This window comes from Schistocerca gregaria, chromosome 10 (assembly GCF_023897955.1).
Source record: "Schistocerca gregaria isolate iqSchGreg1 chromosome 10, iqSchGreg1.2, whole genome shotgun sequence".
Taxonomy (NCBI): Eukaryota; Metazoa; Arthropoda; class Insecta; order Orthoptera; family Acrididae; genus Schistocerca; species Schistocerca gregaria.
Window position 1 is genome coordinate 77,709,745 of NC_064929.1, and position 26,617 is coordinate 77,736,361.

The 26,617-nt window shown below is 41.5% G+C and overlaps 1 protein-coding gene across 4 annotated transcripts in view; it reads left to right on the forward strand.

Annotated features, from left to right (window-relative positions):
* Window positions 1–26,617, forward strand: part of LOC126293387 (F-box/LRR-repeat protein 7-like) — a 162,913-nt gene that overhangs the window by 118,362 nt on the left and 17,934 nt on the right. For 3 of the 4 annotated variants that reach the window (XM_049986595.1, XM_049986596.1, XM_049986597.1), the window contains exons 6-7: window positions 2,750–2,929; window positions 23,275–23,529. In XM_049986595.1, the coding sequence (XP_049842552.1) occupies window positions 2,750–2,929; window positions 23,275–23,529 (435 nt within the window). The remainder of the gene's footprint in view (window positions 1–2,749; window positions 2,930–23,274; window positions 23,530–26,617) is intronic. The other variant, XM_049986598.1, reaches the window with a different exon arrangement.

Here is a 26,617-nt window from a genome sequence, read left to right on the forward strand (position 1 = left end):
TGTTATGTTATCTAGGAACTCTTCAATCCAAGCACACAGTTGGTCTGATAGACCATATGCTCTTACTTTGTTCATTAAACGACTATGGGGAACGGTATCGAATGCCTTTCAGAAGTCAAGAAACACGGCATCTACCTGGGAACCCGTGTCTATGGCCCTCTGAGTCTCTTGGACAAATAGCATGAGCTCAGTTTCACACGATCATCTCTTCCGAAACCCATGCTGATTCCCATAGAGTAGATTTCTAGTTTCCAGAAAAGTCATTATACTTGAACATAATACGTGTTCCAAAATTCTACAACTGATCGACATTAGAGATATAGGTCTATAGTTCTGCACATCTGTTCGATGTCCGTTCTTGAAAATGGGGATGACCTGTGCCCTTTTCCAATCCTTTGTGTGTGTGTTAGTAGAGTACATGACAAAATTAATCACCAAGACTACTCTCTTCATGAGTCTTAAAGAAATATTGTGTGTGTGTGTGTGTGTGTGTGTAACATTTTTGCTTTTCATATTTATGTTTCCAAAAAAACACTTAAAGAAAGATTTTCACAATTGCTGTTACAGGTTCCTAAGGTTGTGAAGGTGACTTGTCACATAAAATCTGGTAAAGAACCCACGTCTGCAAATTTAGCATTTGGACGCAACAGAGGTTTGAAGGTCAGATCACTTCTGTGTCTTCCACTACACCATATACAGACGTGCACACAGTGGAGGTAATGAGCTCTGACTTTCTGTAGGAGCATGCATTACAGCCAGTGTTTAGAGTACTCATTCTATGTGGTTAAGGACATTCTCTCCAAAGTCAAGAGTTTGGCCGGTTTGTGAAGCACCACAGAAGATCACTATAGTTGTAAATGTACCAGTTTCTTGCAACCATTGTTGTAGTCAGAGGAAAATGGTATGTGATGTCATTATTACAACAGCTTGTGACAACAGCACGCTCTTCTCAGTGGCTGTGTGCGCTGTGAAGTGGAGGACTCGAAAGTTTTCTGATCTTCAAACTTATTTTACATTCAAAGAGACATGGGCTCATTATGAAAAACTTGTATGCTAAGTCCCCTCTACAAGTCCTACAAGGCTGCAATAGGAGTTGTAAAACACTCTGTTACCAGTAAAAAAAAAAAAAGTACAGAAAGCAGACTCTGGACCAAGGATGAATTGTCAAAGTTTGTAATCTCTGCAACATATAAATTGACAAGTAAACTAATAATGTGAACACAGGTCTTGTACCAGTTGGCCACAGTCAGCAAGGCTTCCACCACAAAGCATGTCTATGGTAATGGGTGATACTTCAGTGTGAGATGTGCCACAGATGTATACATTTTAAGAACCTTTAATTTTCACAATCTCAGTTGTATGACATAAACGACTGAGTAGTTTTGGTCATATGTAAGACAGAGAAAAACAACATGACTGATCAATTCGGAGCACGGAAGAGGACATAGAATTGACAAAAATTTTCTGAATAACTGTAGGTCGTAACTGCATCGTTGAGGAACTACAGCTGATCGGTGATGAGAACGTCGAAAAGTGAGTGCATTTGAACTAACTTTCTGTAGCATAATTACCTTTTACACTAAAGAGCCCAGTTACTATTTAAATTAGCTGCAGATGATAGTTTCAGCTGATCTGTCAAATTTGGTGAAACTTTAAATTCATATCCACGGCTAGTCACATGACACGTGAATTTTCTGTTATGTTTACTGGGTAATGGTAGACTATTAAATCCAATTATGCCAACAGCACTATAATATCATTAATTTGTGAAGATACTAATTGGTACTGGAGAAACAGCACTGCACTAAGATAGATTAAAACTGTGTGCCGGAGCAAGACTCGAACTCGGGACCTTTGCCTTTCGCAGGGTGTGAGCCGTGCTTGGGTAGCTCAGTTGGTAGAGCACTTGCCTGCGAAAGGCAAAGGTTCTGAGTTCGAGTATCGGTCCGGCACACAGTTTTAATCTGCCAGGAAGTTTCATACCAGCGTACACTCCCCTGCAGAGTCAAAATCTCATTCTGCGCTAAGATAGTTGACATGAGGTACTGTAAGATTCATTACTGAAATGTAAAGGCCATACATTCTTTTTTCCCTAATGTAGAGATAGCCTGAATTAACTTTTATCCCAACAAGTTCAGTAGCACTGTATTCTGACAAAATTACACTACTAGACACATCCTCATATCGGACACACTTCTGTGTGCTCGTAGCTGATCGGCTGCTGTTCTACAGCAGGAGCTTGCCGACCATGAAATTTTGCTCAAATTGAGGTTGCCTATGCCTCTCTGATCTCGTGTTCTGGCTGGTTTTATTTTTCCATCCTGTATAATGATCACCTCGATATCCGAGTGTCACCACAGTCCATGATCAGTTGAGCATATCTGAAACAAATTGAAATTAGGATTTTGATATCTGTAAAATTAATATAGTTACAATTTCCTTATTTTTTAGTGTTCTAAAATTGTACTTGCTCCAAATCACATAGCACCTTGGGTCATTTGACTTGGATATTTCCAAAAAATGTAGTGTTGTGACCTATATCCTTTCGCAAGAGTTACTTTCTTGTGGCACCTGATTAGCATCCTAAAGTTATAAAAACTGGTGAGCAGGGTGTGTCCTGTCATTGTAAGCAGAATGTGTCAGATTGCTGTCTCTTATTATTATTATTATTATTATTATTATTATTTTTCATTATAAAGACAAAATAATATGGCACAACATAAACTGTGTACTCGATTGTGTTTTTAAGAAATGGAGGACTGCAAGAACTGAAAGTGCTGGGTCTACCATACGGATGTGGCGTGGAAGATAACACAGTAATTGCCATCTGCCGCGGATGTCCCTCTTTGCGGCAGCTCTCCATCACTCACACTAGAAAGCTGTCGCCTACTGCCTTCTCGGAGATCGACCGTCTGGAACATCTCGAAGTGTAAGTGATGTTGCTGGCTTTGCAGTGTAGTGCAAACAGAGTAATTTGCTGAGTAATAAAACTGTAACTGGTGAAGTAGTTGAGAATTGTGTGTGTCACTTGTAAATGTCATGACTGAAACTGAATTAAAAAAGAATCATAAGTCGAGACATTAAATAAAATATGCAGCTGGCTATTAAAACTGCAATATCACAGAGGTAGAATGGAACATTTGTCAAATCTGCACAAAGTTTACTACTGTTTCTACCCAAGTATAAGACGACCCCGAATATGAGAAGATCTACCCAAACCCCTGCACCCTGCTTGCCCGTGAAGCTTCTTTAGAAACATTTATTTTAACATACCCTGACTAACAGAGTGACAAACTGTTTTATTGACATAATGTTTATGTCTAAAATGTTAATATTGTACCTATTCTAAACTTATTTCATTTGTGACTGTCTATATTTGATAATACAAGGAGCATTAACACCTCAACAATTTCTTTTTCAAATTATGTTCCATAAAATAGTAATTTTTTATTAATGAAAAACATTATATATTGATGGACGTTACATACTGAAATATAAAGATGACTCTTAGAGCTCAAAACTGTAAGTTACAAAATTTTGAACATCACCAATAATACAATCCCGAGCATACTTGGGCACAAGACTTTGACTAAAAGATCTAAAACTTGAAACCATTTGTTAGTTTCCTTGTAGCTGTCAATTCTAAGCACGTATTTCACAATGGTTTCCTGTGAACAGAAGTCTCATAGGAGCTGGCCAGAGCACATTTGACATATTTATCTCGTACCACTGGCAAGTACTTGTCACTCGACTGACGAACTGTCGTCACTTTCAGTCTCTAATGAAGTAATGTCACATTCTTCTTCACTTTCTAAGCTGCTTTAATTCAATGTCAAACTCAGGATCACTATAGTAATCCTTTTTAAAAGCATTGCGTAAACAACAATACAGGAGAACGGCTGAGAAGCACGTGTTTCATTGTTGAGCATCTAAAGCTGCACACAGTAAAGACGATACCTAGTGGCAACCACCTCAAAGAAAACACGACGGTCAGGTACAAACGCAATACCATGTGGCCTGTAGTGGCTGAACACTTAATTATCAGTTCTGAAACAGATATAAATGGAGTTTTATTGTTTCAGAGGTCTATTTTGAAGCTGCCCAAGTACACTAGCGACTTTAAGAATGTGTCAAAATAATAAAACTGAGGTAACTAAGGGTTTTATGATAAGGAGTTAAAATAAAGGAAAATATATGGTTTTCATTAACATGTGGACTGTTTCCTTTTCTACCTCTTTTGCCTCTAACCCTGTTTTCTGTGGTACCACTGCTTGTAATCATCATCCTAATAGTACAACTGTGAAATTTATGTATTTACTATCACAATTATTTGTCTGTTTATCAGAATACGTTGCAGTTTGGAAGGTTTTGATGGGAACTGAGAACACATCTGCCATCCCCCTCCCCCTTTCCCCTGCCCTTCCAAATTCTTCAAAATTGATCTGCATGTGACCTCAGAGACAAAGCTTCATCTCTAAATGTATTATGACCTTTATATGCTCCACTAAACAATGTGAAAATGTTGACTGCAGCAGCAATAGCTTCATCTGCGAATATGAGATCAGATGATCCTGCAGTTTAGGAATGAGTTTAGGAAAAGCCTCATCTTATAATAAAGTAAATACGGTAAGTGTTTGTATATGCAGACAATCGGTATTTCAGCACAATCACTCAAAATTCTTAGCAATAACTCTAGCTACATTCTTTATGTAAGGAAATATTACACTGTGATTTTTTCGTTAAGAAATCACATTAGATGTCATTTGTGAAAAGACCACATTATACCTCTAGTAAGATGGAGAAATGTAAACTGGGATGTGTCAGAATACAACAGCAGCAGGCTCATGGCTTGTAGAGACTGTCGTGTGTCATCCAGCAATATTACAGCTCACATCGTTTGGGATCCCACAACTATAGTGTGAATACAACATTGACAGTTTTGGGGATCTGTACTGGAGTCGATGCAGGATCTCGACAGAGACACGTTGTTCCCTCAGCCAGGATAGATTGTATAGCCATGTTATGTTTGTAGTCAGGAAACAGGTCATTTGCAGTAAGAAAAGTATACGACGTGGACTGTCTGACGACATAGGGAGCATCGAGGGCTGTTGGCACAGCGACAACTGTTGCAGCTTCCCTTCACACGGCACCAGAGAGAGTTCTCGCCACCCACCTGGCCTTAATTTAATGTCTTCCATCTCAGCATTTCTTCACAGTAACTGCTGTTTTCTTCAGGCCGTTTTATTTTTCTATGTGTTTCATTTTCTTTCCCGTCCTCTGTTACGTACAATGCACTTATCTTTTCACTCTCATTAACTCGTGCACAATGTTCTCTGTATGCATATTACCCCATCTTCCATCTTTAAGCTCTCGCTTTTCAAATCTCGCCCGGTGCAGTCCCCAACAGTCTGTCTTTCCATCTCATCCCGTGCAGAAAGTCTTCCCTGAACCACAGTTCTGGGGGACTTTTCCGAAATGTATCTCTTTTCCTAGACCTCTCCAGTGTGTTTTCTTCACTCCTCTTCCATCGCCTTCAACCATTCTGCCTGAAGGAGGAGCTACTGGTTGCAAAAGCATGTCTAATTAAAACCCTCTTTTATGTGTGTGTTCCGCCACCACTCGATGAGGAGATTTTTTATATATCCAAAAATATATTGCTGTACAAAAGATATTTCAGGAGGTATTGAGTCAAATACTGAGATGAGAAGATATTTCAGGAGGTATCAAGTCAAATACTGAGATGAGTGCTGCATTGTGCATGACATTTTAATGTACTGCTTCTTTACTACTAACTGTATTTACAGCACACTTCATTTGTGTGACTGCATTCGTGATTTCCTCTCAGAGAGGTCACAGTTCGTAACGATAGATGGTAAATCATTGAGTAGAACAGAAGTGATATCTGGCATTCCGCAAGGTAGTTTCATAGGCCCTCTGCTGTTCCTGATTTACATAAATGATCTAGGTGTTAATCTGAGGTGTCTTTTGTTTTTTTGGGAAAAAATATGTTTAACCTACTAAGTCACCAAAAAATTTTTAATTTGTGCTTCGTGAATTCGAATACTTTGGAGTGCCATTGACTGGCAAAACACTAAATGTGCAGCTGTGTCATTGTATTAAATCTATTATTCCTCTACATCCTGTACAGTCTAGCGACAGTATTATGGTGACCGCACAACGTTATTCTCCTCCTCTGTAGTTTTTTTCAAATATGGCCACAGGTGCAACAGTGACTACTTCTTACCTTTGAACACAGCGTGACTTAGTGAAGGGCAACTGTTCTCTGACGTGCCTGGGCAGCAGACTCGCTCGTGTGAGTGACTCACTGCAATGATTCACAATCTCCCATCTAGAAGGGGCAATTTGCACACATCTCTCACTTCCTAAAGCTTAAATGAACTGCCCCTGTTTTTGCTTTCAAATTGTGTCCATTTTTAGTCAGTTTGTGAGAAAATTTAGAGTTTGTCAAATAGAAGTTATGACAGCCCCGGCCATCAGTGTCACATAAATTCACAGTAACAACAGCAATGCAAACAATGTTTCTTACTTGCATAAAGAATTATTCCATCTACCTGTTTAGCAACAACTTCTCAAACACATTTGCACTCGGGAACACGTTCGTGATATTTATCCGAGTCATAGTTATCCTCATCATGCTCATTTGTACAGATTGGCCCCAAAAAGTATTTTCTTGTCTAGAAAACTGCACATGTTACTACAGACATGTACCGCAAGTCTCTAGAGGAAGGTTCCAAATGATTGGAAAAGAGTACAGGCAGTCCCAGTCTTCAAGAAGGGTCATTGAGCAGATGCGCAAAACTATAGACCTATGTCTCTGACGTCGATCTGTTGCAGAATATTAGAACATGTTTTTTGCTCGTGTATCATGTCGTTTTTGGAAACCGAGAATCTACTCTGTAGGAACCAACATGGATTCCAGAAACAGCGATCGTGTAAGACCCAACTCGCTTTATTTGTCCATGAGACCCAGAAAATATTAGATACAGGCTCCCAGGTAGATGCTATTTTTCTTGACTTCCGGAAGGCGTTTGATACTGTTCCTGGAGCCTGATAAACTAAGTAAGAGCCTACGGAATATCAGACCAGTTGTGTGGCTGGATTGAAGAGTTTTTAGCAAACAGAAGACAGCATGTTGTTCTCAATGGAGAGACATCTACAGACATGAAAGTAACCTCTGGTGTGCTGCAGGGGAGTGATATGGGACCATTGCTTTTCTCAATATATGTAAATGACCTAGTAGATGTTGTTGGAAGTTCTGTGCGGCTTTTCGCAGATGATGTTGTAGTATACAGAGAAGTTGCAGCATTAGAAAATTGCAGTGAAATGCAGGAAGATCTGCAGCGGATACTCACTTGGTGCAGGGAGTGGCAACTGACCCATAACATAGACAAATGTAATATATTGTGAATACATAGAAAGTTGGATCCTTTATTTTATGATTATATGATAGCGGAACAAACATTGGTAACAGTTACTTCTGTAAAATATCTGGGAGTATGTGTACGGAATGATTTGAAGTGGAATGATCATATAAAATTAATTGTTGGTAAGCGGAGTACCAGGTAGATATTCATTGGGAGAGTCTTTAGAAAATGTAGTCCATCAACAAAGAACGTGGCTTACAAGACACTCGTTTGAACTATACTCGAGTATTGCTCATCAGTGTGGAATCCATACCAGATCGGTTTGACAGACGAGATAGAGAAGATCCAAAGAAGGGTCTACCAGTGCTTTCCCACTTGGAAAGTCTTCGAATCTTTGTTTTTAATATATTTTTCCCATGTGGAAGTTTCTTTCTATTTTATTTACATCATTAATTTGAACCCAACAATTACGTTTGTTATTGTCTCTGTTGCATTTTGAAATCTTTCTATCATCTTACTTTCTCTTTTTGTTTGTACAAGTAGTTTCACCTTGTATTCATCTTCCCTTTTTCCGTAATCTACCATACATTTTATCCTGCCTAATTATACTCAATAATATGTAATTTACTTCCAAACCATAACCTAAAAACTTTTAACGCTTTGAACATTACCGCTGCTATAAAATCCACTGTTCCAAGTTCACAAACATTTCATGTAAACTCGTGAATACTATTTCACAGCTTCATTTCCTTTCACTCATTAAACAACCATCTCAACTATTTCCAACCATTTTCGTTTTATTTCCATTCCCATTTTTCACACATAACCGATCATTTTTTAGCAGCTTCCCACAGGTTTGAACGTTATTATTTCTTCGTCAGACAATTGTTAGCCTCATTTTTATAATCTGCCAGTACAAAACCAGTCCTTTGAATACATTTACACGCAGTTTTTTCGAAATTTTCCTGAATTTCCCCACCCTTTAACGTGTTTTGGAGACAACACAACTACCTAACCTTCACACCAACCTAAGTTCAGCACAGGATCAACATAGCTCATTTCAAACCAACAGTTTTTCGACTTTTTTCACACCTTTATCTCTCCATATATGTATAACTATTTATTTTCACTTTAACCTCATGTTACCTTTCCACCTCCCAATACCATGTCAACCTCACAACATCCCTACAACGACCCCATTAAATTTTATTTACATTCCCTCGGCAAACATGCCTTCACCCTAGCCAGATTACGCTCCCATATTTTATTTACTCAGGCTTGTCTGACATTTGGCATTACCTCCAAAGGCCTCACACTTAAAGTTCCCATCTCTGGCTGCAATCCTTCTTTCCATCAGTCCTTATACCAGTTCCAAACTGCACAATCCATAGCCCTCACCCGCCTAATCCTTCACCTATACATCGACTCGGCCAATGAACACACCCGTCAACTCCTATCCCAAATCAAAGTCCTCAATCTTTCCTCTCCCACATCCACACCAGCTGTTCATAGCATCCTCCTACAAGCCAACCGCAAATTAGAACAGCATGCCACCCTCCACCTCAAAAAACTATCCAATCTCCTGGTTTCCCACCTCCGGAAAGGCAACTCACTCACCTTCCACAACCTTTCCAACAAACCTCAACCTCCTCTCATTGCACACAGACCCAGTCTCTCCCATCTACTCAATCTCCCACTTCGAGCTCCACTCTCCCCAACACCTCAAAATTCTAGTCAACACAATCTGGAACCACAAATCCCCAATTCAGTAGTTAACCTTTCCTTCAAACCTCTCTCCCAATCCGAAACCTCTGTCCTATCCAAAGGCCTCACCTTCAGCCCCACTCCCAGGTTCAACCAAACTGCCATTGTCAAATATTTACTGTCCTACACTCGTAGTCTCTGCTGGAAATATCACTTTGCCATGAAGAAAAATAATCCTGATCCCACTCCTAATGATCCAACTCCCCAAGACACTATCCAAATTGAACCCTGCCTGGAACAGTTCCGTCCTCCATCACAGTGGGACCCACCTCCTCTTCCTCAAAATCACCCTCTCCAAACCTTCCAGGAATTTCTCACTTCCAGCCTTGCCTCTCAATCTTTCTTGAAAAACCTTAATCCTACTTCCAACATCACCACAGCCGAAGCCCAGGCTATCCGTGATCTGAAAGCTGACCGATCCATCATCATTCTTCCGTCTGACAAGGGTTCCACGACCGTGGTACTTGATCGTCGGGAGTATGTGGCTGAGGGACTGCATCAGCTTTCAGACCACTCTACATACAAAGTTTGCCAAGGTAATCCCATTCTTGATGTCCAGGCGGAGCTTCAAGGAATCCTCAGAACCTTAGGCCCTCTACAAAACCTTTCACCTGACTCCATCAAGCTCCTGACCCCACCGACACCTCGCACTCCTACCTTCTACCTACTTCCTAAAATACACAAACTCAAACATCCCGGCTGCCCCATTGTAGCTGGTTACCAAGCCCCCACAGAACATATCTCTGCCTACGTAGATCAACACCTTCAACCCATTACATGCAGTCTCCCATCCTTCATCAAAGACACCAACCACTTTCTCGAACACCTGGAATCCTTACCCAGTCTGTTACCCCCAGAAACCATCCTTGTAACCATTGATGCCACTTCCCTATACACGAATATCCCGCATGTCCAGGGCCTTGCTGCAATGGAGCACTTCCTTTCACGCCGATCACCTGACACCCTACCTAAAACCTCTTTCCTCGTCTCCTTAGCCAGCTTCATCCTGACCCACAACTTCTTCACTTTTGAAGGCCAGACATACCAACAATTAAAGGGAACAGCCATGGGTACCAGGATGGCCCCCTTGTATGCCAACCTACTTATGGGTCACTTAGAGGAAGCCTTCTTGGTTACCCAAGCCTGCCAACCCAAAGTTTGGTTCAGATTTATTGATGATATCTTCATGATCTGGACTCACAGTGAAGAACAACTCCAGAATTTCCTCTCCAACCTCAACTTGTCCTTTGGTTCCATCAGATTCACCTGGTCCTACTCCAAATCCCATGCCACTTTCCTTGACGTTGACCTCCATCTGTCCAATGGCCAGCTTCACACATCCGTCGACATCAAACCCATCAACAAGCAACAGTACCTCCATTATGACAGCTGCCACCCATTCCATATCAAACGGTCCCTTCCCTACAGCCTAGGCCTTCGTGGCAAACGAATCTGCTCCAGTCCTGAATCCCTCGACCATTACACCAACAACCTGAAAACAGCTTTCGCATCCCGCAACTACCCTCCCTACCTGGTACAGAGGCAAATAACCAGAGCCACTTCCTCATCCCCTCAAACCCAGAACCTCTCACAGAAGAACCCTAAAAGTGCCCCACTTGTGACAGGATACTTCCCGGGACTGGATCACACTCTGAATGTGGCTCTCCATCAGGGATACGACTTCCTAAAATCCTGCCCCGAAATGAGATCCATCCTTCATGAAATCCTCCCCACTCCACCAAGAGTGTCTTTCCGCCGTCCACCTAACCTTCGTAACCTCTCGGCTCATCCCCATGAAATCCCCAAACCACCTTCCCTACCCTCTGGCTCCTACCCTTGTAACCGCCCCTGGTGTAAAACCTGTCCTATGCACCCTCCCCCCACCACCTACTCCAGTCCTGTAACCCGGAAGGTGTACACGATCAAAGTCAGAGCCACGTGTGAAAGCACCCAAGTGATTTACCAACTGACCTGCCTACAGTGTGACGCTTTCTATGTGGGAATGAGGAGCAACAAACTGCCCATTCGCATGAATGGACACAGGCAGACAGTGTTTGTTGGTAATGAGGATCACCCTGTGGCTAAACATGCCTTGGTGCATGGCCAGAACATCTTGGCAGTGTTACGCCATCTGGGTTATCTGGATACTTCCCAACAACACCAACCTATCCGAACTCCGGAGAGGGGAACTTGCCCTTCAGTATATCCTCTCTTCTCGATATCCGCCAGGCCTCAACCTCCGCTAATTTCAAGTTGCCGCCGCTCATACCTCACCTGTCTTTCAACAACTTCTTTGCCTCTGTACTTCCGCCTCGACTGACATCTCTGCCCGAACTCTTTGCCTTTACAGATGTCTGCTTGTGTCTGCGTATGTGCGGATGGATATGTGCGTGTGTGCGAGTGTACACCTGTCCTTTCTTCCCCCTAAGGTAAGTCTTTCCACTCCCGGGATTGGAATGGCTCCTTACCCTCTCCCTTAAAACCCACATCCTTTCGTCTTTCCCTCTCCTTCCCTCTTTCCTGAAGAAGCAACCGTCGGTTGCGAAAGCTAGAAATTCTGTGTGTGTGTTTGTGTGTTTTATTTATTGTGCCTGTCTACCGGTGCTTTCCCACTTGGTAAGTCTTGGAATGTTTGCTTTTAATATATTGCATTGAATACAGCATAAATTCGGGGTATATAGGCTCCAGGACAACAAGGAAATCTGAGAAAAATGTGGGAATTTGTTAGAAGTCTGGAAATTTTTCGTTGTTACAGTTTTCAGGTAAATTACTGTAATGATTTTGACTGGTAAGAACCGCTTCTCCAACAAAGAATTTTACTTTAGCCAACTACTGCAGGATATTACTGCAGCAGTCAAACATAAACAAGAGAATAACACAAAAGTAAAACATTAGCTGCAAAGAAAATGTGCCATTGAGAACAACAAAACACAGAGCAGAAACATTTGCCAACAGCAAAATGCGTGGAAGGCTTTATGGTGAAGATTTTGTAACAACAAACTGCTTTTGATGAGCATGATGTACACAACTGTTTACGTTTATAACAGGTTGCAGGAAAATATTGTGAACAGCACTTGGAGAATCATCGCTTTCAAAGTAAATTTTCTTTCACACAAGATGAACTATCCCTGCAGGGGGTCCACAACTCTTTTGTGCACATGTGCATGGCAAACACGGGACCCCGAGCTAGTGCAGCTCTTTCCTTTCCGGGTTGCGTACATCCTTTTCCACATCCTTATCCTTCCCCATGTCCCATCCTTTGACCCCCCCCCTCCCCCCTCTTCCTTTCCCCTTCTACCTCTTTGGGAGTTGGTTTTGTGTGTACGTCTGGCAACGGATGCTTGTAACTGTAAGACATAGCTTCTCTCCTTTCCTCTCTATGCTGGAAAGTCTCTGTCCTCCCTTTGTCCTTCTCTTTTCCTTGACTCTTCTCTTTACCCTCTTCTCTGCTGGAGCGTTTGAGACCTCTCTTCTTTCCTTTTCTTTGTTCCTCCTTTTCTCTTTCTTTCCTCCCTGTGTGTGTCTTAAGGCCGACCCACACGTTCCCATGCGTAGCCGGTGACTGGGTAACATGTAATTTCCCACCCCAGGTAATCAGGTAGAACACATATGTACCCCCTGGTAAAGACCAAGCCCAGGGAGGGGTGATTACCCGAGTTGGTACCTTCCAAATGTGCCAGTTGGTCCCTCCGTCCGTTCCTCGGGAGGTGTGACCTGAGGGGAGGTGTGACCTGAGGTGTGAACAATCACCTTATCTGGGAGTTCCCTCAGAGAGGGTACCACGAGGAAAGAGTGTGCCATCGGCGGTAATAATGGGGGATACTTTTGGAATGGTTTCCTATATGTCTACAACTTCTGCTCATAAGCAAAAGATTGATGAATCTCAGCCACAGACAATTCATCTGTCAGTGCCACAGTTCCTAGTTGTTTATCGGTCTGATGAAGGTCAAGACTTCTCCACAGTCAGTCCTTTCATTATTCAGAAAGGTGTTGACGCACTTGCAGGTCCGGTAAAGTCTTGTTCCTGATAACGAAATGGCACTGTGTCGCGTGCCCCCGGACTCCAACCGCTTGCTGATGTAGTCGACGCATTTGAGCTGCTATTGCCACAGCTCTCGCGCCAGTGTAGAGACATGTGATTTGATGTCAGTCCCCGTAGATTAATGGGACGAAAAAACATGAAAAACTTCCGAAAAGGCGTCCTCACGTAGTCATCGTATCTCAATTACAAGTCCGCGTTTCCACTTATGCGAACTTGTATAATTGATGCTTTTTATTATTAATATTGTATTGTTAATTTCCCAGATCTGCAGTAGTTATTAATTCTTCTCTCGTTCGCATAGCACACACCACTGATTGTGAGGAAATATTTTAGTTAACAGTTTCTTCTTACTCTGTTGTCTCGTTGCTATGGAATTGTTGTGGTGGTATGCAGCAAGATCCAGAGATACTCTTTGATTCAGTCTTTGTAAGATTGCGTCGTAATACGAAAATATTTTAAAGTTCACTTTTCCACTCATGACGTGAACATTTGCACTTCAATGAAATAGTCTTTCATGAGTAGTTGTTGATTAAGTCATTTACCAAACTGTTTAATGATGTAGTCCACACCGGGTATTTAATTGGTAATGAACAGTTTATTGTTATTTTGTCACTAAATATTTATAACTCCTGCACCACACGCTCACAGAATAGTTTAGTCAAGTCAGTCCGATTGAGTTATAGTTTCTTGGCAATTACCACAACTCAGCACTTCAGTGTAATTGTTTTATCTTCACGATGTCGTGTACTTGGGTCCTACTCAAGACTAATTGCGTGTATTCTTTCACAGAATGTTCACTTCTCCTTAAGGTCCAACTAATTTAAAGTCAAGTCCAATGTTCACTAATTCCATTATTAGATTTCAATTAACCCGCAGTGCACGGTTAAATGAGTCGATCTGTTCCCATCTCAGTTCATAAAATCAGTTTCTTAAGCCATGAATCCCATCATGCAACAAACACTTCTGAACTCGAAAACAATCTCGTCACGATTCGCAATCTCAATAATTCAGATCAGAACTGCCCTCGTACGTCTGCACTGGATGAGTTCTAACAAGCGACTTCTTCTGTGGAAGAGCATTGTGGGCTCATTGAATTTCTTCGTTGCACTTACAACACTCTTCCGCATAAAAATTCTCTCTGATGACATTACTTTGGACTTAACTTTTAAGATATTAATTTCACATTTGCCACATGGATATTTGTCCATCGCTGAAATACGATGTTTCTTCTTTATATTTCGCTAACAAATATGCTCAGTGGTGTATAATGTAGTTGTTAACAAAACTCTTTCATGTTAGCTCATCGGCAAAGATGTCTTAACTGCCGAGATAACTTTCCCTATTTCATGTTCTTTCTTAATTGACTTTAAGGTGGTGGTTGGGGCATTACAGCACCTCATTGTTAGAAACAGTCATTGCCCTCCAGGCACAAAAATTACTGCACACTCCACTGCTACACACCTTCCCTGGCTGGGTGGACGTGCACCACACTTTAAATTCATCATGTGGGGTGTTTTATACATGCTCACGCAATGGATTGTCCAATGAGGACATTCAAAACTATCTGTCTGACCAGGGCATAACAGCTGTACATAGTCCTGAAAAGGGTTAACAAGGACTTGGTATCAACCCGCACTCTCTTCTTGACGTTTGACAGAGTTCAGCTTCCATCAAACATTAAAGCAGGATATGAGATAATTTCAGTTCGCCATTACATCCCTGAGTCCTTGCTTTGCTATCGGTGTCAGCAGTTTAATTATAACAGCCAGTCATGTTCCAAGCTGGCCAAATGCATTAATGTGGCAGAGCTGCCCATGAGGGTTATGGTCCATCTCCATCCCCTTATTGCAATTACTGCATGGGAGGCCGTGCTGCTTCCTCTAGAGATTGCACTGCCCTGTTTTCAAAGCTGAACGAATTATTCAGGATATCTGAGTGAAGGAAAAGGTGTCTACTTTTGCTGCTCATAAGTTACTCACCAGTCGAAATCCCACAGTGCCCCCAGCAGGTAAATATAGCACTGCCCTTTGCCTCTGTTCAGCTTACTAAGGAGGTAGCCACGCAGACTTGTGGTCTGGTGCCACGGTCATCAGATCGGCCAGCCCAAATATCGCCCATTCAACCTCCCCACTATCACCTGCTCACTCTCTGGCTCAGCCTTCATAAGCTCCTGCTAAATCACAAGCCCCAATATTGGTCGCCCTACAGCGTGTCTCATCTACAGTGCCACCCAGTGGTAAACACCCTCAGCCATCTTACGTGTCACCAACACGTGCCACTGGCGGCCGATCGCTGGTGGGAGGAACTGCCCCCCAAAGAATCTATGGATCAGAATCTTCTGCCTTTGACTGAATGCTGTTCCACGCTGTCAGCCACCTGCTCTCAGCAGTTGTTGACAGCAACCGTGGTAAAATTCTTCCCTTTTCTGTCCACCCTATGTCAATAATCCATTGGAATATCTGCGGCATTCGAGCCAATAGGGATGAGTTGTCGATCCTCTTACGATCCTACTCCCTGGTTGTCTTCTGTCTCCAGTAAACAAAGCTGCATCCCCACGATCGCTTTGTTCCCCCTCATTTCCAATCAGTCCGGTTTGATCTCCCCTCTGTTCATGGCACTCTGGCACATGGGGGCTTATGATTCTATTCCATGATACTGCCCATTATCACCCAATCCCCTTAAACAGTTCCTTCCAAGCTGTCACTCTATATCTTTCCCTTTCTGGATACACCTTCTCTCTTTGTACTATACATATTCCATCGTGCACACCGATGGCAAGAGGTGATCTTCTTCTTCTCCTTGGTCAGCTCCCGGTCCCCTATTGTTGGTTCAGGACTTTAATGTCCACCACCTGACTTGGGGTCTCCGTGTCGTTGTCCGCGAGGCTCTCTATTGTTTGACCTCTTTCAGCAAGCGGATCTTGTTTGCCCCAACACTGGGGAACCTACATTTTTGTCTGCCTCCACAACAATTTCTCTCATTTGGACCTTTCGGTCGGTATTGTTCAGCTAGCTCAGCATTTTGAATGGTTTGTTGTTGCTGATACACACTCGACTGACCATTTTCCATGTGTCCTTTGATTATAGTCACAACTGCTATCTATGCGCCCAAGATGCTGGAAGTTTTCCCAAGCCGATTGGACACTTTTCTTCTCTCTACTGACACTTGATGACTGTCACTTTCCTAGAATCGATGATCAGGTCACTCATCTTACCTGAAAGCATCCTTCTGCAGTTGACCATCTTGTTGCGATCAGGTCACTCATCTTACCTGAAAGCATCCTTCTGCAGTTGACCATCTTGTTGCTCCCTCCAATCATGAACAATTTTCTCAGGAAATGGCAAACAGTAGCAATAGTTTCTGACATGGAGAGAGCACACGATACCTGCCGGAGGACAGGCATCCTCCAAACACTGTTCTCTTGGGGCTTCCAAGGTCGACTACCCCTTTTTATTCATGAATTTATGACAGAGTGCACATTTAATGTGCGGGTGAACACTACTATCTCCCATACTTTCCCCCAAGAAAACAGCGTGCCCCAGGGCTCTGTGCAAAGTGTTGTACTGTTTGCCATCACCATAAATCCAGCTATGGATTGTCTCCTCTGCGATGTCTTGGGCTCCCTCTTTGTCAACAATTTTGTGATCTAGTACAGCTCTCAATGTACCAGCCTTCTTGAACGACGTCTTAAAGGATGTCTCGATCGCACTCCACTCGTGGAGTTTCGAAACTGGCTTCCACTTTTCTCCCAGTAAGACCATCTGTGTAAATGTTTGGTGTAGTACAAAGTTTCCTCCACTTTTTCTCAATCTAGCCCCTGTCAACCTTCCATTTGCGGACATCGCTAAATTCTTGGGACTTAAGTTTGACAGAAAACTGTGCTGGTCCTCCCACATTTCATGTCTTTTGGCTCACTGTCTGCAATCCGTCAACACACTCCATGTTTTGAATGGTACCTCCTGGGCAGTGGACCGAGGGTCCTTCTCCACCTATATGTTGCCTTAGTGTGCTCAAAATTTCACTATGGATGAATAGTTTACTCCTCTGAACAACCATCTATTCTTTGGCATCTTGACTCTGTCCACCACCGTGGATTGCGTTTAGTGTCTGGAGCTTTTTACACCTGCACACCAGCGCCGTGGAGACTGCTGAACCTCCACTGTCCAATCAGCAAGCTTTCCTTTTGAGTCGTTATGCTAGTTGTCTGTCTTCCGTGCCTGCTCATCCTGCCCATGACCTTTATTTTTGACACTTCCTTGGATTTACGGTATACCGCCCTTCCTATCTACTACCTCCGAGAGTCCACTTCTGTCAACTGCTACGTTCTCTTTCCTTCCACTTTCCTAAAACTAAAGAAAGTCAAGAGACAACTGGGGGTGTGGCGCCATCTCGGCTTCACCCCCAGACCTGCTTGCTCTGTGACCTTTGCCACCTTCCTGAGGATAGTACCCTCCTCTCATTTATCATCAGGCATTTGCTGCTCTATGTGCACAAATGGAGGATGCCACATGTATTAACACTGACAGCTCAAAAACAACATTTGTTGTTGGGAGTGCCTATATTGTTGGCGACAATTATTAGATTTTGGCTTCCCGACCAGTGTTCGGTTTTTACCGTGGAGCTTTACACTGTTCTCCAGGCTGTCCAAAACATCCATCGCCATAAGTGGATACAGTATATTATATGATCTGATTCGCTCAGCTCTCTCCTCAGCCTCGAAGCTTTTTATCCTGTCCACTCTCTGGTCCACTGGATTGAGGACTGTCTCCACTTGGGAGGGGAGCGGGGGGCGGCATTTCTGTGGCATTCCTCTGAGTCCCAGGGCATGATGGTATCCACAGAAACAAGGTAGCTGATATAACAGTCAAGGCTGCAGTCTCCCTTCCTCGGCTCGCTGTTCGCATGATTCCCTTAACCGATCTACGGAGTGTTTTATGTCATCGTGTTGCACTTTTATGGCACGCACATTGTTCTACACTTCCTGATAATAAATTACAGGACATGAAACATCATCCCTGTGCTTGGACCTCTTCCTCCTGACCTAGTCATCGGGAGGAGGTAATTTTTACTAGACTCTGTATAGGGCACGGTCTTTTTGGCCATCGACACCTTTTAAGTGGTGATCGTCCCCCACTTTGTCCCCACAACTTTCAACTGTGGATGGTAATGCACCTTTTACATCAGTGCCCCTGTTTTAATCTGCTACACTCTCATTTACATCTGTTGCCTGATATGTCTTCCATTTTACATTGTAGCAGATACATGTGCTCAGCTGGTCGCATCCTCGGGTTTATCAGTGTCAGTGAGATGATGTCAGTCATTTGAAGATCTTTTTTGGGTAAAACACCCCCCCCCCTCTTTCCCTCCCTTTAAATGGTAGATTTCTAAGATTTCCTTCTGCTTTTAGTTTCCCCCCTTTTTGAGTTTTGGTCTCATTGCTGCTGATTTCGCATTTGGTTTTTTACCCTTCCCTAAGCCACAGAATGGGCGCTTATGATTGTAGCAGTTTTGCGCCCTAAAACCCTTAAAAAAAAAAGAAGTGAACTATGTTACATGTGATAATACCCGATGAGTTTTGTAACAGTCAAAGCATTTGACTCTGGTTCAAAACAAACACATTTAGAACCTGCCACTTAAAAAAATGTTGGTCCTAGAACATTAGAAAATTGTGATATTATTTAAAATTTTTCTGGCATATTTCCGTTCGGTATCTCGTAAAGGATAAGACACAGTAAAAAGAGCCTAGCTTCGAAGTTACTTCTTCATATTTATTTTAGTTCTTTCATAGATTACAAACTATGCGATAACAATGGCAGAGTATAATTATCCTTAAAAAATTAAGGCGAGTTCTTGAGCAATTTGACACATAACTGGCTTAAAATGTCGAAATGTTCAACATAACACATACTCGGCTGCATAATCTACGAAATATTCGGTGGACCACAGTGAAATTTATAATTGTGCTCATCAGAAATTTTCAGCTCCTACAATTTAAGTTGTGCTCTTAAGATTGTTCCCAGCCAAATTCTCAGAAAAAAGAAAAAAAATGTAATGACCATTATCATCTGTGAAAGTATAGCTTTACTTGTAGCTGTATTGCATATATACATATAAATTTAAACATCAATTTCTCCTGTTTGTGGATTCATGCTACTTAGGAGTGATGTTGCATTTGGCTAACCACATCACATGTCCTGAATACCAGCTGCCATTGGGGGACAAGATCTTGCGACACGAGCTATCATTGGCTGACAAAAGTGTGTCATGCAGTGAAAGCAGGATTTCAGTGCTTTGGAAGCTACTGTATTTGGTGGAATTCATACTTTGACTTCTGTAGTATGAGATTATTCAGTGCACATATTGCCACAAATATCTTCCCAAAAAGCAATTTTTTTTTCTTTTTGTCAGATTTACTTTTCTAAAGTGTCAGGAAGTTCTACACTGGAGTGTAAAATCTGTACAGTTCCCAGGACTGATAAATTTTATAGCTCAGTGGGAAAGTATATTGTCACTTAACATGGAAAAAATGTTTTTTCACCCAGGGTATAGTGTATTTTCTCTTGGGAAACTGTGTTTTTGTTAAAGAAATCCTGGAAATTTTTTCTTGTCAATGCATAACCCTAAAATTTCTCATTGTGAGATGGTGGTGATTGTATAATTTTGCTCTTTTCCACTGTGTTAACAATGGCTTACAGATTGTTGTTGTTGTTGTTGTTGTTGTGGTCTTCAGTCCTGAGACTGGTTTGATGCAGCTCTCCATGCTACTCTATCCTGTGCAAGCTTCGTCATCTCCCAGTACCTACTACAACCTACATCCTTTTGTATCTGTTCAGTGTATTCATCTCTTGGTCTCCCACTATGACTTTTACCTTCCACACTGCCTACAATACTAAATTGGTGATCCCCTGATGCCTCAGAACATGTCCTACCAACCGATCCCTTCTTCTAGTCAAGTTGTGCCACAAACTTCTCTTCTCTCCAATCCTATTCAATACCTCATCATTAGTTATGTGATCTACCCATCTAATCTTCAGCATTCTTCTGTAGCACCACATTTCGAAAGCTTCTATGCTCTTCTTGTCCAAACTAGTTATCGTCCATGTTTCACTTCCATACATGGCTACACTCCATACAAATACTTTCAGAAACGACTTCTGGACACTTAAATCAATACTCGATGTTAACAAATTTCTCTTGTTCAGAAATGCTTTCCTTGCCATTGCCAGTCTACATTTTATATCCTCTCTACTTCGACCATCATCAGTTACTTGTCTCACCAAATAGCAAAACTCCTTTACTACTTTCAGTATCTCATTTCCTAATCTAATTCCCTCAGCATCATCTGACTTAATTCGACTACATTCCAATACCCTCATTTTGCTTTTGTTGATGTTCATCTTATATCCTCCTTTCAAGACACTATCCATTCCATTCAACTGCTCTTTCAAGTCCTTTGCTGTCTCTGAAAGAATTACAATGTCTTCAGCGAACCTCAAAGGTTTTATTTCTTCTCCATGGGTTTCAATACCTACTCTGAATTTTTCTTTTGTTTCCTTCACTGCTTGCTCAATATACAGATTGAATAACACTGGGGAGAGGCTACAACCCTGTCTCACTCCCTTCCCAACCCCTGCTTCCCTTTCATGTCCCTCGACTCTTATAACTGCCATCTGCTTTCTGTACAATTTGTAAATAGCTTTTTGCTCCCTGTATTTTACCCCTGCCACCTTCAGAATTTGAAAGAGAGTATTCCAGTTAATGTTGTCAAAAGCTTTCTCTATTTCTACAAGTGCTAGAAACATAGGTTTATAAACCTGATATTTGGGCTTTCTCAAGGGGTAGGATATTATCATCAATGCTGCAATTCTTTGCTTCAGAACTTGTGTAAGGTATTGTTTTCATGACTTTTCCTTTGTGACAGTTATGCCACTTTGTAGGTATCTTTGTGATCCCCCTCACCTTACATTTAAGTTTATTTTTGTGACAATTTTACTTGAAGATGTTCGTTATTTTATTTTTATTTATTTATTCTTTGACAAAGTACATTGTATGGATCAAGATATATTTTCATTTCATGCACTGACAGGTACATAGTTTGTACTGTCTACTGTTTAATTTAATATGAAATAGTCATAGAATAATTCTGTAACAAATTATTTTTGTTAGATTTTTACAATTTTTATTTTGATACAATAATGCTATTGCAATTGTTTTGAACTGTAGTGCACATAAATTCATTAACCCTGTTAACTGTATTAACAGTTTTCTGTTAGAAAATTTTTGAGACATTTTATGAAAATATTTTGATTGTTTATTTAATGTTAGTATTTTGAGAGCTTTAAATGCTGATTTACATAAATCTTTCCATTTAAGGTTGGCTATCATTCTTATGGCTCCTTTTTTTTGTAATTTAAATACTTTATTAATGTTTGTTTTCAAGGAACCTCCCTACAAAATTATGCTGTAACTTAATGTCATATGAATTAATGCATAGTATATTGTTTTCATAATGCCTGTATCTTTTAGGTAGCTGAGTTTGTGCAGCACATATAGGTTTGCGCCGAGTTTCCCCCCTATATATTCTACATGCTTATCCCAGTTTACATTTTCATCAATAATTATCCCAAGAAATTTAGTATATTTGGTGTTGTCTGCTATGCACTCATCTATGCCTACATTGATATCTTCACTGTGTAAGTTTCGAAGTCTAAAGTTTACACAAAGTGTTTTAGTAATATTGTTGTGCAGGTTTAATTCAGTAAATCTCTGGGTGGCATTATTTACTTCTACGTTGGCTTTTATTTCTAGCTTTTCTGTGTCTTTATCCATGAACACAAAAGTTGTCATCAGCATAGGTAACTATACTACTATACCTAATCATATTCGGGATGTGATTTGTGTATAGAATGAAGAGTATTGGGCCAAGAATGGAGCCTAGTGGCACAGAGAAGTGTTAAATTCTTGTTTTAGATTTTATTTTTTCACCAATAGTTTTTGTAAGTTCAGTATATCGGCTCCTGTTTGTCAGGCATGAGAGAATCCAGTCTCCTGCATTTCCTCTTGTGCCATATACTCCTAATATTTCTACTAAAGTTTTGTGGTCTGCACAGTCGAATGTCTTTGTTAGATCCATAAATACACCTACACATTTATTTTTAGAGTCCAAGTTTGTTATGACATGTTTGATGAGATCAATTACTGCATCAATGATACATTTATCTTTCTGGAAGCCCAACTGATTCTTGTTGATTATTTCATATTTCATCAGAAAAGCAACGAGTCTCTGTGCGTAAGCTTGTTCAGATATTTTTGATATGACTGGTAAAAGAGCTATACGCCTATAATTTTTTGGATTGTATTCATTCCCCTTTTTATGTATTGGTTTTATCAGTGCTGTCTTTAAGCGTTTTGGAAAAGTTCCTTCCAGGAATGATGAATTGATTAGTTGTGCAAGTGGTTTCTTGAGTTCCTGCATACAGTATTCAATTTCTTTACTTAATATTCCATCAATTCTACATGATTTGTTTGTTTTAGGTTTTTTATTATGTTAAGTGTTTTTTCTTCTGTCACTGGGAAAAGTGCCATTGTTTTTCCCTGGGGATTAATAAATGTTTTCCAGGTGTTATTGTGTTTATTTATTATTTGTTTTTTTTTCCTTTTAGTTTTTGGCCTACTGTGGCAAAATAGTCTTTGAAGAGAATTACAATTTTATTCTGTTCAGTTATCGTTTTTTTGCTGATCATGAACTGTAGTTTGCTGCGTTCCTGTGAGTTGGTTGGGTTTGTGATTTGTGTTTATAAGAAGCCTTGCTTTTATTAGCAGCACTATTTATGTACTTTTTTGTTTCTAGTTGCCTGGCTGCTTGCAGTACTTTAGCACAAACTCTTATATTTTCTGTAGTACTCTTTAAAGTTTTCATCAGTGCTAGTTTTATATATTCTGTGCTTCATTTTTATCTTGTAACATTTGATTTACATGAAAAATGCTCTGTCTCAAAGGTGACAGCTAGGAGTAAAATTCATCACATTTATTTCTGCCAACTTGTTCTCAAGTAAACGGTAGCATTCTCACATTTTGTTCCAGACTAGATGTGACAGGTTGCAAAAGACTCGGCGGAGCCCTATTCCCTCGCCTCGTCACGCTACCACGACTTCACACATTGCGAGTGGGTGCCATGTCTTTTGGTACCACGTTTTTTGGTACCAAGTATGTTACAGGGTTGCAACCAGGTGTGACCAGCATCCTCAAATTGTCAGGTTTGCGCTGTCTGACATTCGATTATTCGAATGTTACTGGAATGCCTTTTGATAAGTTTCCAGAGAATCTCGTCAGACTTAGGTAAGGAAAGATCTCTCTCTACATGATTACTTTGCAAAATCAAGCATGGGAAACTGCAGATTGGAATATGAATAATATGAGGAAAAGGATAGATTCTTACTCACAACAAAGATGACCTGTCGAGTTGCTGTGATGACTGGATGTTGTGTGATGTCCTTAGGTTAGTTAGGTTTAAGTGGTTCTAAGTTCTAGGGGACTGATGACCATAGATGTTAAGTCCCATAGTGCTCAGAGACATTTGAACCATTTTTGTCGAGTTGCAGACGGGCATGACAGAAAAACTATAGCTTTGGACCAAAGCCTTCTTCAGCAAATACAAAAACACACACACACACACACACACACACACACACACACACACACACACACACACAAACACATTGGGACCAGCCAGCACACCTCATAACACACATGCCTGCTGCCACCAGCAGGTCTGACTGGAATGCAAATGCCACATTAATAGCAATCTGATACAGGTGGGAGGAGAGAAGAAGACTAGATGGAGGTACAACAATACTGCCAGATGCAGTGTCAGGAGTTGGAGGGGAGGAGTTGTTGTTGGGGTCTTCAGTACAGAGACTGGTTTGATGCAGCTCTCCATGCTAGTCTATCCTGTGCAAGCTTCTTCATTTCCCAGTACCTACTGCAGCCTACATTCTTCTGAATCTGCTTAGTGTATTCATCTCATGGTCTCCCTCTACGAATTTTACCCTCCGCACTGCCCTCCAGTACTAAATTGGTGATCCCTTGATGCCTCAGAACATGTCCTACCAACCGACCCCTTCTTCTGGTCAAGTTGTGCCACAAACTTCTCTTCTCCCCAATCCTATTCAATACTTCCTCATTAGTTATGTGATCTACCCATCTAATCTTCAGCATTCTTCTGTAGCACCACATTTCGAAATCTTCTATTCTCTTCTTGTCTAAACTATTTATCGTCCATGTTTCACTTCCACACATGGCTATACTCCATACAAATACTTTCAGAAATGAGTTCCTGACTTTTAAATCTAGACTCGATGTTATCAAATTTCTCTTCTTCAGAAACGCTTTCCTTGCCATTGCCAGTCTACATTTGATATACACTCTACTTCAACCATCATGTTATTTTGCTCCCCAAATTGCAAAACTTCTTGACTACTTTAAGTGTCTCATTTCCTAATCTAATTCCCTCAGAATCACCCGACTGAATTCGACTACATTCCATTACCCTTGTTTTCCTTTTGTTGATGTTCATGTTATACCCTTCTTTCAAGACACTGTCCATTCCGTTCAACTGGTCTTCCAAGCCCTTTGCTTTCTCTGACAGAATTACGATGTCATTGTCAAACCTTAAAGTTTTTATTTCTTTCCCATGGTTTTTAATACCTACTCCGAACTTTTCTTTTTTTTCCTTTACTGCTTGCTCAATATACAGATTGAACAACAGCGGGTAGAGGCTACAGCCATGTCTCACTCCCTTCCCAACCACTGCTTCCCTTTCATGTCCCTCTACTCGTATAACTGCCATCTGGTTTCTGTACAAATTGTAAATAGCCTTTCGCTCCCTGTACTTTACCCCTGCTACCTTTAGAATTTGAAAGAGAGTATTCCAGTCAACATTGTCAAAAGCTTTCTCTAAGTCTACAAATGCTAGAAACGTAGGTTTTGTCTTTCCTTTATCTGTCTTCTAATGTAAGTCATAGGGTCAGTACTGCCTCACGTGTTCCAACATTTCTATGGAATCCAAACTGATCTCCCCTGAGGTGGCCTTCTACCAGTTTTTCCATTCATCTGTAAAGAATTCGTGTTAGTATTTTGCAGCTGTGACTTATTAAACTAATTTTCACATCTGCCAACACCTGCTTTCTTTGGAATTTGAATTATTATTTTCTTCACTTGTAGTGAAAAAGAGGAGAAGGCAAGGGGAAAGGATGGTAAGGTGCTCTGGCAGAGGGGAGCACACGAGGGCGAGAGGACATGAAAAGGGAGGGGATGGTGTGGACAGAGTTGATGGAAACTGCAAGGTGGAGGGTGTACAGACAATTGGTTACTGTATGTTCAGGCCGTGTTAATTTCGGGAGTGGAGAATGTCTAGTAAGGATATTTCTCATTTTTGCAGTTCAGAAAAGCTGGTTGTGGAGGGCAGGATCCAGATGGCTCGAGTAGTGAAGCGCCCGTCGAAACCCAGCACGTTACCTTCAGCTGCACGTTGTACCACGTGGTGTTCTACTTCCCTCTCGGCTCCAGTTTGTTGGTGCCTGTTCATCCTGGTGAATAGCTGGTTTGTACTCGTACCAGTATAGAAAGCTGTGCAGTGATTGAAACAGAACTGGTAGATGACGTGGATTCTCTCTCAGATTGCCTGGCCCCTGATGGGCTAGGACTAGGCTGTGACAGAACTGGAATTGGAAGTGCTGGGTTGTGGCTTGGCTGATCTTGCCCCAGGGTCCTCTACAGTGATGCGATCCCAGTAGCTAGGGCCTGGGTTGGGAGTGGCATAAGGACGGACTAAGATGTTGTGGAGGTTGGGTGGGTGACGAAACACCACTTTAAGAGGAGTGTGAAGGATCTCGGGTAGGATAAGGATCTCGGGTAGGATGTCCCACATTTCAAGGTGTGAGCTCCTGGTGATAAGTCATGTGTGCATGAGGTGTGCTAGTGTGCTAGTGTGTGTGTGTGTGTGTGTGTGTGTGTGTGTGTGTGTGTGTGTGTGTGTGTGGCGCGCGCGTGCGTGCGCGCGTGTGTGTCTGTCTGTACTTTGCCAAAGAAGGCTTTGGCCGAAAGCTTTAACATGTAGCAGTCTTCTAGTTGTGCCTGTCTGCAACTCAACACATCATATTTATGGTGAATAGTAATCTATTCTTTCCCTGCAGTTCACGTTTGTTTGGCGAAAGGTTCAGAAATATAGAAGCACTCAGGCTTTCTCTATGTTCCATTCTCAGATAGCATGTGGGGAAAATGAATTACTTCTCTTGCAGTTCTGTACCCATGTTAAATATGGATAAATTTAAGATAATGACTGTGTGTGTGTGTGTGTGTGTGTGTGTGTGTGTGTGTGTGTGAGAGAGAGAGAGAGAGAGAGAGAGAGAGAGAGAGAGAGAGAGAG